This window comes from Nansenia antarctica (genome assembly GCF_963989245.1).
Source record: "Nansenia antarctica genome assembly, chromosome: 3".
Classification (NCBI taxonomy): domain Eukaryota; kingdom Metazoa; phylum Chordata; class Actinopteri; order Argentiniformes; family Microstomatidae; genus Nansenia; species Nansenia antarctica.
Window position 1 is genome coordinate 66,233,871 of NC_137688.1, and position 12,915 is coordinate 66,246,785.

General features: G+C 39.1%; 1 protein-coding gene across 1 annotated transcript in view; it reads left to right on the forward strand.

The window, feature by feature from the left end:
• The first annotated feature begins 3,569 nt into the window (after positions 1-3,569).
• The window catches only part of LOC308152847 (carboxypeptidase A2-like), a 20,957-nt gene continuing 11,611 nt past the window's right edge, over positions 3,570-12,915 (forward strand). The window contains exons 1-4 of the mRNA XM_080525915.1: positions 3,570-3,651; positions 5,064-5,145; positions 5,763-5,897; positions 6,302-6,400. Coding sequence (XP_080382041.1) covers positions 3,575-3,651; positions 5,064-5,145; positions 5,763-5,897; positions 6,302-6,400 — 393 coding nt within the window. The 5' untranslated portion in view covers positions 3,570-3,574. The remainder of the gene's footprint in view (positions 3,652-5,063; positions 5,146-5,762; positions 5,898-6,301; positions 6,401-12,915) is intronic.

Genomic DNA, 12,915 nt, shown 5'->3' on the forward strand with positions numbered 1-12,915 from the left:
CGAGGCTCTTCTCAGGAAAGGGCAGAGCAGACTGTTTTTCCTGAGAAGGCTGAGGTCTTTCGGTGTCTGCAACAAGCTGCTGCAAATGTTTTATCAGTCGGTGGTTGCCAGCGTTCTGTTCTTCGCCGTGGCCTGCTGGGGTGGAAACATCTGTGCCAGGGATGCTGCGAAGCTAAACAAACTGGTGAAGAAGGCCAGCTCTGTGGTGGGGACCGGGCTGGACAGCCTAGAGGTGGTGGCAGAACAGAGGATGGGGAAAAAACTGGCGGCCATGCTGGCCAATCCCTCCCACCCGATGTACTGCGAGCTGGCAGGGATGAGGAGCAAGTTCAGCCACAGATTTGTTCTCCCCCGTCAAAGTACAAAAAGATTTGGACAGTCCTTTATTCCAGCTGCACTCCGACTCTACAACCAGGCCCTGCAGGGTGGGGGAGACCTGGAGATGGAACTTTTGGAACTTTTTACTTATTGAGCCTGCACTGTTTTATGTTTTTTATTGAATGTTTTTCTGTTTTCTGTACTGAATGTTTTCTGCCCTAACTGAGCTGTTTGACAACAAAATTTCCCCATTGGGGACAATAAAGGTTTTCAATCAATCAATCAATCAATCAATCAATCAATCAATCAACCCAGGACTGGACAGTATACAGAACTTATATAACCCTAACCCAGGACTGGACAGTATACAGAACTTATATAACCCTAACCCAGGACTGGACAGTATACAGCACTTATATAACCCTAACCCAGGACTGGACAGTATACGGAACTTATATAACCCTAAACCATGTACTGGATAGTATACAGAACTTATATAACCCTAACCCAGGACTGGACAGTATACAGAACTTATATAACCCTAACCCAGGACTGGACAGTATACAGAACTTATATAACCCTAACCCAGTACTGGACAGTATACAGAACTTATATAACCCTAACCCAGGACTGGACAGTATACAGAACTTACCGGTACCCATAATGGTGATCACAGCCAGGGGTCTGAGGGCGTTGTCTGGGCCTTGTACTCTGCAATGACAATGAAGTTGAATCTAATCTAATCTAATTCAGATTTTTATTACAACAATATAAAAATCGATAATATATTATAATTATTTAAATATATATACATACTGTTTTAGATCAAATGTGTCTTTAAAACACGCACATCCTTTCCACTTCATTATTTGACACCAACATCCAATATCAAACACAGCAATAGCCTACACACACTTACACACAATATCACTGACTTCAACCCTATAACCTACACACATACACACACTTACACACAATATCACTGACTTCAACCCTATAACCTACACACATACACACACTTACACACAATATCACTGACTTCAACCCTATAACCTACACACATACACACACTTACACACAATATCACTGACTTCAACCCTATAACCTACACACATACACACACTTACACACAATATCACTGACTTCAACCCTATAGTCTACACACATACACACACTTACACACAATATCACTGACTACAACCCTATAGTCTACACATATACACACACTTACACACAATATCACTGACTTCAACCCTATAGTCTACACACATACACACACTTACACACAATATCACTGACTTCAACCCTATAGTCTACACACATACACACACTTACACACAATATCACTGACTTCAACCCTATAGTCTACACACATACACACACTTACACACAATATCACTGACTTCAACCCTATAACCTACACACATACACACACTTACACACAATATCACTGACTTCAACCCTATAGTCTACACACATACACACACTTACACAATATCACTGACTTCAACCCTATAGTCTACACACATACACACACTTACACACAATATCACTTACTTTTGTGGATAGTTTATTGCTACTCGACACAGAATGTAAAATGGACGAAGAGGAAATACGCAGGAGAAATATCGAGAAGCATCCAGCTGCAGCCTCGCAGAACAGCTCTAGGACGCAAAGGAATGTGCCTTGCACGTGTTTAGCACGAACTTGTAGCGTCAGCACTTGTAGCGTCAGCACTTGTAGCTCAGCACTTGTAGCGTCAGCACTTGTAGCTCAGCACTTGTAGCGTCAGCACTTGTAGCGTCAGCACTTGTAGCGTCAGCACTTGTAGCGTCAGCAGCTTGTAGCGTCAGCACTTGTAGCGTCAGCACTTGTAGCGTCAGCAGCTTGTAGCGTCAGCACTTGTAGCGTCAGCACTTGTAGCGTCAGCAGCTTGTAGCGTCAGCAGCTTGTAGCGTCAGCACTTGTAGCGTCAGCAGCTTGTAGCGTCAGCACTTGTAGCGTCAGCAGCTTGTAGCGTCAGCAGCTTTTAGCGTCAGCACTTGTAGCGTCAGCAGCTTGTAGCGTCAGCACTTGTAGCGTCAGCAGCTTGTAGCGTCAGCACTTGTAGCGTCAGCACTTGTAGCGTCAGCACTTGCCAGCTAGACCAGTTTGAGAAGGCGAAGGAAGAAAAGACAAAGTAAGTAGCGTAACTAACACTTAACATTTAAAAAGCGATATAAATATATTAGGAGAATTTGACAACAAAATTAACAATATTGTAACGATCCTGTATGGGGCCCGTTAACAGCTCCACCAAGGGAGTTAACTCTCTTGGTCTAATGGTTAGCGCGGCCGTCGGTTATGCGGGAGGTCGGGGTTCGACTCCCGCATGGGGCGAGTTACACTAGAAGATTCCCCTTCGCTACAATATGAAGCCGCAAGGGATTGTGTACTAACCAATAGTCAATGTAAACTTGAGCTACTGTGTATTATTTTAAGTATTCACTTGCAGCCCTGCAAGACGAATTGTTAGCCCAACATTAGTTTAAAGTTCTGTTATATTTCAATTGCCTTAGTTATTAGATTAATAATAATGCTGATTATAAACTAACTGGCCATGGCCTGGGGTGGTCCAATGGTCTAGCACCATGGCCTGGGGTGGTCCAGTGGTCTAGCACCATGGCCTGGGGTGGTCCAGGGGTCTAGCACCATGGCCTGGGGTGGTCCAGTGGTCTAGCACCATGGCCTGGGGTGGTCCAGTGGTCTAGCACCATGGCCTGGGGTGGTCCAGTGGTCTAGCACCATGGCCTGGGGTGGTCCAGTGGTCTAGCACCATGGCCTGGGGTGGTCCAGTGGTCTAGCACCGTCGACAGTGCACACATAAGCCCATGTCGGCATGGGTTAGAATCCGGCCCATGCCCTGCTGACATGCCCTCTCTCTCTCTCCCTTCTTCTCCTTACTTTCCTGTCTGTCTTCACTGTATCTGTCCAATACAATGAAAAATATGAGTATAAAACTTTAAAAAATGTATAATAATAATAAAATTCACTGTAGCACTCAGTGGTCTGGGAAAATAGCTGATATCTCCAACTGGGCGAGTCAAGGAGCGTCTAGTCTACCTGCTACAGAACAGCAAACAGAGCATCATGTCCCTTCCCCAAAATAACTCCACTGAGCTTGTACACTGTCATGGGAACCGTACAGGTGCTGCTGTGCGTTAGTATAAGGGCAGCGTTAGCGCTGGCAGGAGGCAGTTGGGCTAGGTAGTCAGTCATGAAGATGAAGATGAAGGGTGTTCTGGTGTTCTTTGCGCTTCTCGTGGCGGCCCTGTGTGAGAAGGTCTTCGTTGGGTAAGTTCAACTTTTGTTTAAGTCTTAAATTCTTAGAAATAATTACATTCTAAGTCTTAAATTATTAGAAATAATTCTTTTTTACATAGCAGAATAGATCTCAAAATGTTGATTTTTTTTTTTTTGCATAGTAGTTAGACTTTAGTTGTGTCAAGTAAACATCAGTCACATACCCACTTGTGAAAGAGAATTTCTTTAAGGCAATCAGACAACATCAGTATATACTGCAGATAAAGGATAATAATAATAATAATAATAATAATAATAATTCATTGTATTTATATAGCGCTTTTCCTGGGTTCAAAGATGCTGGGTGAATGAAGGATGAATACATCTAAATAAAATCCTAATGTCAACAGGATCATTTAATTAGAAGTAGCAGTGAATAATGTAACAAAGCACTGGATAATTGTATTTTAATTCTGGGCTCTAACCTCTGATGTTCGGCTGCCCTCAGGCAGGCGGTTCAGGACCATGTTCGCAAGGACAAATAGACTGAAGCTCAGCTTCTACCCTAGGGCCATTCAGGCCCTGAACACAGCAAAGACCTAGGTTCTAGGCCCTGGACAATCTAGACAATTTGATGGCAGCTACTAGATTGTAATCATAAGTGCAATACTGAAATACAACTGTGAACATTTCAAACCTGCAAACTGCGACACTTTAAATGAATGTGCAATAATACTATGTGCAATATGACAACCCTCGTGTACATAAGGTTCAGAGATAGGAAATGTTAGGATATTTATAGCATAGCATAGAGTACAGCACAGTGTTTTATTTGGACATAAGGTTCAGAGATAGGAAATGTTAGGATATTTATAGCATAGCATAGAGTACAGCACAGTGTTTTATTTGTATAGTATAGTAGTATAGTATAGTGGATAGCGTATATAGCCTTTATTTATGTAAACCAGCTCTTTTCCCTTCTTGTTTTTAGTATTTTTTTCCTAGCACCAGGTGAGCCCCCCCTCCTAAATTTCGTTGTATGGTACCTGTACTAATGTACTGTATTAATGACAATAAAGACCATTCATGTTGATGTTGTAAAGATATCTCAGACTGAGCTGTTTCAGCCTGTGCCAATACCAACAGAAGAATATTGCAGGGGATTTTGGCACGTTCTTTTGGTCCGCTACCCACACGTTTAGCTGTGTTGCTCATTCCATGAATGCATGATCCTTACAAGTTGTACCTCGTTGTAAAGGTGACTAATCAGGCTTTCCAACGATATAAAATACAATACCAATTGGTATTACTAAAGGGGAGGAATCAACTGAAATAACGTTTCCGAACTTTTTTAGGAGTTTATTTCAGGCTGTACCATTTGCAATAAACAAGTCACACAGTCGTCCATTTATGAATCTTTTACCACTTTAATACGAGTATTGTTCTCTTCCTTCCTGCCACAGGGACCAGGTTCTCAGGGTCAATGTGGAGTCAGAGGAGCAGATCGAGCTGCTGCGCGCTCTGGAGGAGGAGCAGGACTGGGAGGTAGGAGGAGGAGGTAGAGGAGGAGGTAGAGGAGGAGGAGGTAGAGGAGGAGGTAGGAGGAGGAGGAGGTAGAGGAGGAGGAGGAGGTAGAGGAGGAGGAGGTAGAGGAGGAGGAGGTAGAGGAGGAGGTAGAGGGGGAGGAGGAGGAGGAGGTAGAGGAGGAGGTAGAGGAGGAGGAGGAGGAGGAGGGGGAGGAGGAGGAGGAGGAGGAGGTAGAGGGAGAGGAGGAGGAGGAGGTAGAGGAGGAGGTAGAGGAGGAGGAGGAGGTAGAGGAGGAGGTAGAGGAGGAGGTAGAGGAGGAGGAGGAGGTAGAGGAGGAGGTAGAGGAGGAGCAGGACTGGGAGGTAGAGAGCTGAGGCACACACACCTGTAGTTTAGTGCACTGTTAAAAATATTTTATCAGGAAACGTATTATTATTATTATTACCCAAGAATAATGAGTTGAGTTAAATAAATAAAACGTGCCACACAGAGAACAGTGACCTACAGTCTTTCAGAAACAGTCTAGTTTAAGATGGATTCTCAAGTCTCTGTTCAGAAGTGTGACGGGTCTCCGGGTGACGTCCTGTGTGTCTGCCCTCCGTCCCCCCCCTTCCGTCCCCCCCGTCCCCCCCCAGCTGGACTTCTGGCTCCACCCCGTCAACACAGACCTGCCCGTGGACGTGCACGTGCCCCACGCCAGCCTGGGCGCGGTCAAGGACTTCCTCCACACCCACCACATCACCTTCTCTGTCATGATCACCAACCTCCAGGTAAACAGACTGACTTATATACCGGTAGCTATGCCTTATTCCAAAGAGCTTTACAACGGCCTCTCATTCACCCGTTCACACACACATTCACACCCTAATGGCGACAAGCTGCCATGCAAGGCGCCGGCCGGCCCCGCTCACTGGGAGCAATTTGAGCTGCAACGTTTGCAGGAAAAGTGCTATACAAATAAAGGTTATTATTATTATTATTATTATTATTATTATATTATTATCATTTGTAGGAGCTCCTGGATGAGGAGTGTGTGTGTGTGTGTGTGTGTGTGTGTGTAGGAGCTGTTGGTTGAGGAGCAGGCTGACATGCAGCAGTATAACAGTGTGTGTGTGTGTGTGTGTGTGTGTGTGTGTGTGTGTGTGTGTGTGTGTGTGTGTGTGTGTGTGTGTAGGAGCTGTTGGATGAGGAGCAGGCTGACATGCAGAGGAACAGCAGGATGGAGCGCAGCACCAGGAGCTTCAACTTTGGAGCGTATCACACTCTGGACACAGTAGGCTACACACACACACACACACACACACACACACACACACACACTCACACACACACACACACACACACACACACATGTATCACACTCTGTACACAGTAGGTTACACACACACACACTCACACACACACGCTTACATACATACATACATACATACATACATACATACATACATACATACATACATACATACATACATACACACACATACACACACATACATACATACATACATACATACATACATACATACATACACACATGCACATGCACACACACACAAAACACTCTATGTACAATCTATGTAGAAACCCATGAAGGCACATACATTACATTACATATCCATACACTCATATACATACATTCATATACATACATTCATATACATACACTCATATACAGTACATACATTCATATACATACACTCATATACATACACTCATAGATACACTCATATACATACATTCATATACATACATTCATATACATACATTCATATACAGTACATACATTCATATACATACACTCATATACATACACTCATATACATACACTCATATACATACACTCATATACATACATTCATATACATACACTCATATACATACACTCATATACATACATTCATATACATACACTCATATACATACATTCATATACATACACTCATATACATACATTCATATACATACATTCATATACATACATTCATATACATACATTCATATACATACATTCATATACATACACTCATATACATACATTCATATACATACATTCATATACATACATTCATATACATACACTCATATACATACATTCATATACATACATTCATATACATACACTCATATACACTCATATACATACATTCATATACATACATTCATATACATACACTCATATACATACACTCATATACATACACTCATATACATACATTCATATACATACATTCATATACATACATTCATATACATACACTCATATACATACATTCATATACATACATTCATATACATACATTCATATACATTCATTCATATACATTCATTCATATACATTCATATACATACACTCATATACATACATTCATATACATACATTCATATACATACATTCATATACATACACTCATATACATACATTCATATACATTCATATACATTCATATACATACATTCATATACATACATTCATATACATTCATATACATACACTCATATACATACATTCATATACATACATTCATATACATACATTCATATACATTAATATACATTCATATACATACATTCATATACATACATTCATATACATACATATACATACATTCATATACATACATTCATATACATACACTCATATACATACACTCATATACACTCACTCATACATACACTCATATACATACACTCATATACATTCATATACATTCATTCATATACATACACTCATATACACTCACTCATACATACATACACTCATATACATACACTCATATACACTCATATACATACACTCATATACACTCATATACATTCATATACATACATTCATATACATACATTCATATACATACACTCATATACACTCATATACACTCATATACATACATTCATATACATTCATTCATATACATACACTCATATACATACATTCATATACATACATTCATATACATTCATATACATACACTCATATACATACATTCATATACATACATTCATATACATTCATATACATACATTCATATACATACACTCATATACATACACTCATATACACTCATATACATTCATATACATACATTCATATACATACATTCATATACATACATTCATATACATACATTCATATACATTCATATACATACATTCATATACATACATTCATATACATACACTCATATACATACATTCATATACATACATTCATATACATTCATATACATTCATATACATACATTCATATACATACATTCATATACATTCATATACATTCATATACATACATTCATATACATACATTCATATACATACATTCATATACATACATTCATATACATACATCATATACATTCATATACATACATTCATATACATACATGCATATACATACACTCATATACATACACTCATATACATACACTCATATACATACATTCATATACATACATTCATATACATACATTCATATACATACACTCATATACATACACTCATATACATACATTCATATACATTAATATACATACATTCATATACATACACTCATATACATACACTCATATACATACACTCATATACATACATTCATATACATACACTCATATACATACATTCATATACATTCATATACATACACTCATATACATACATTCATATACATACACTCATATACATACACTCATATACATACACTCATATACACTCATATACACTCATATACATACATTCATATACATTCATTCATATACATACACTCATATACATACATTCATATACATACATTCATATACATTCATATACATACACTCATATACATACATTCATATACATACATTCATATACATTCATATACATACATTCATATACATACACTCATATACATACACTCATATACACTCATATACATTCATATACATACATTCATATACATACATTCATATACATACATTCATATACATACATTCATATACATTCATATACATACATTCATATACATACATTCATATACATACACTCATATACATACATTCATATACATACATTCATATACACTCATATACATTCATATACATTCATATACATACATTCATATACATACATTCATATACATTCATATACATACATTCATATACATACATTCATATACATACATTCATATACATACATTCATATACATACATCATATACATTCATATACATACATTCATATACATACATGCATATACATACACTCATATACATACACTCATATACATACACTCATATACATACATTCATATACATACATTCATATACATACATTCATATACATACACTCATATACATACACTCATATACATACATTCATATACATTAATATACATACATTCATATACATACACTCATATACATACACTCATATACATACACTCATATACATACATTCATATACATACACTCATATACATACATTCATATACATTCATATACATACACTCATATACATACATTCATATACATACACTCATATACATACACTCATATACATACACTCATATACATACATTCATATACATACACTCATATACATACATTCATATACATACACTCATATACATACACTCATATACATACACTCATATACATACATTCATATACATACATTCATATACATACATTCATATACATTCACTCATATACACTCACTCATACAAGTTAGCTTTCACATCCAGACCCCTCACATCACATCCAGCTCACAGCTTGTTTGAGTGACTCCCTTCTGGACAACGGTACAGGGCCACCGGGTCAAAAACATCACGACACTTGAACAGTTTCTCCCCCAAAGCCACGGCCCTCCTCAATAACTCTGATCATTGGCACCTTGCACTTTACATGTTCTTGCACTAAGTTGTACATTATATGTATTCACTGGTATTGGTGCTGTAGATACTGTGGGCCCTATTATGCACTTCTTAACTTGCCGTCTTAAGTGTTAATTAAGACGCACCGCCAGGTTAAGACCTACCGCCACCCTTATTATGCGCTTCATACGCGCTACTGCTATTATGCAGGTGTCGATAGGCAGGGGCGCCGCTAGGGGGTGGTAAGTTAGGACGATTCTAAGGGCCCAGCACTGACAGGGGCCCATGAGAATCTTTAAAAAAAAAAATATTATATTTATAAATAATATTATTATTATTATCATAAGGACGTTAATGTAGTCGAATTCAAATTATAATTCTATGTATTAAAACAAAACTGAAGTTTTGTTTCTCTATGTTTAACAAAATTAAGCCTTATTATTTACCCCTCTATTTATTCATTGCATGGTTCAGTCCACCGCGCGCGAGCTGCTAGACTAGACTAGAGGAACGTTACCGCAAATATTCTGACAAGGAGAGAGACGATGTCGTGAAAGGCAAAGCCAAAGTCAGGGTCTCAAAAGAGAAAAGTAAAAGTAAAGAACGAGGAGAGTGACACAAAAGGGCGACAGCTAGTATGTAGGCTATCTATCTAGACAACAGTGGTTTAGTGATCTAATCACTGCGTGGATGATCTAGTTAGCTCGCTATAACTAATTAACATTAACTTCAAGTATAGTTAACTTACAGTGCACTGTCAGTATCATTTCAGTTAAATGTATGAGATGAGTGCGATTTTGGTCCAAATATAGGTTATTAGAGCTCAGTGAATTTGTATCCAGCAGCTATGCACTCTTGCTATAGCTAGCTAGCTAACTAGTATAATGTTACATGCTAATCACGTCATGCACAGATGCAGTTTCAGGATCAGGACTCCTTCCCTCAACCCACCTCCCAGTTGAAGGAGAAGGAGGTGAGCAGTAGGAGTTTGGGGTTAACAAACATATTTTGAATATTTTAATGTATGCTGCATTACCATGCATGCATTGAATACAACTTTAGCTAATATTCATATTTAGTTAATAGTTCTTCCAGTAATTGCAATAACATTGACCACTGGCATCTTAATAATATTGTTAGCTAGCTAGATAACATCTAAGTTAGCTAATCTGGTGTAATGTATGTATTATTATGTTAATACTATTATAGGACATATTATGAATTATGTACCTATGGATACTCCATGCCAGGGCCCTCTTCAAGCAAGGCAACCAGAGAGGAGAGCAGAGGTAAAGAGGCAGAAGAAGAAGAGCAAGAAGTAACAAAGGACAATGACAGCAGCACAGCAAGTTGGCTTCATCACTAGATTTCAAGGATCTTATTAAAGATGTTGCTACTAAGAAGGCCCAGCGTTTAGCTTTGATTTGATTTGATCTCTTTACTCCTATCTTGAATCGTTGTGCATTAGGCTAGATATAGTTTTTAGCTCTCCAGGTATACTATTCCACAGTACTGCCGCAGTGTAAAAATAACAATCTTCCCATTTCACATTCAATTTCGCTGGCACCATGTCTGTGTTGTCCCTCTTGTATAAGACACGTTTGTCTTTGTGTGAAACAAGCAATGCTGAGTCAGTAAATATATCTCTGCTGTAATTCTTCATTGATCTAATCCTGACAGTATTATGGCCAACTGATCTTTACAAGATCTACATTTATTTAGACACAATACCACCCCATTACAATTATATTTTTTACTTTTTGTGTGATTTATACTTTTATAATTGGGTTCCAATCTTCATTTAATTATACGTTTGTCCTTGTGTTGTTCAAGTCTTAATTTAATAAGTTAAAGAATGTTGAGATTTCTTTGCTGAATTGTTGATTCCTGTATTAACTGTAATTTTAAATTACATTTACAAAAGACGTCCATCATTAGATTTCTTGCAGTGCATCAATAGTTCATCAACTTCAACTGGGTTTAGGTTGATGGGTGGTTTAGGTGGGGGGGCCCAAAATGATATTCTGTCATGGGGCCCAGAATCTCTAGCGGCGCCCCTGTCGCACACATAAGACGTAAAACTCCCGTGCATATATTGCTCATTGTGGGAGTGTTCATATGTTAATGAAGTGCGCTAGGCGCCCCTGCTATTATGCGATCTGACTTTGCTCCTATCGCTAAGAAGTGGTTTGAAAAGTTCTTAAGTTTAGACTTCATGCACGTTTTGAAACACGAGCGCGCCTCCGCGGTTTGCGCATGCATGTGGGCACACATGAACACGCACGTGGCTCCACGGCAAGACGTCAATTACGGTCACAGCATAAATGCTTTATTTCAGAAGGGAGAGGCAGAGAAGCGCGCTGACCTCCTTCTCAGGACTTCCATAATAGCATAGCGCTAATGACTCAACGCAGCCGGTTCTTAAAGGGAATGGCACCTGGCACGCTGATTGGGTTGATTGAGAAGACGCCCAAAACACACCCATGACTAATTTCTTTGCTTAGCGCCGGGTTTTAGGCGCCTTGACGCCTTGAAAGTGGCCTTGACCACGCCTCCACGTCTTAAGTTTAGATCTACCGCCTCGTCTTATTGATGAAGTGCATAATAGGGCCCACTGTGTGTCTTGAGTATTGTTGTGTTGTGGTCTTGTTGTTGTTGTTGTTGTTGTTGTTGTTGTTGTACTGTAGCTTGTTCAGCACGGAGAATACCAAGTCATGTTCCTAGTGCACTGCACATGGCCAATAAAGTTGAATTGAATTCTCACAGTCAGTGTCTCTCTCTCTCTCTCCCCCCCTCTGTCTCTCTGTCTCTGTCTCTCCCTCTCTCTCTCTCCCTACCTCCCTCCCTCCCTCCCTCTCCCTCCCTCTTCCTCCCTCCCCCCCTCTCCCTCCCTCCCTCCCTCCCCCCCTCTCCCTCCCCCCCTCTCTCTCCCTCCCTCCCTCCC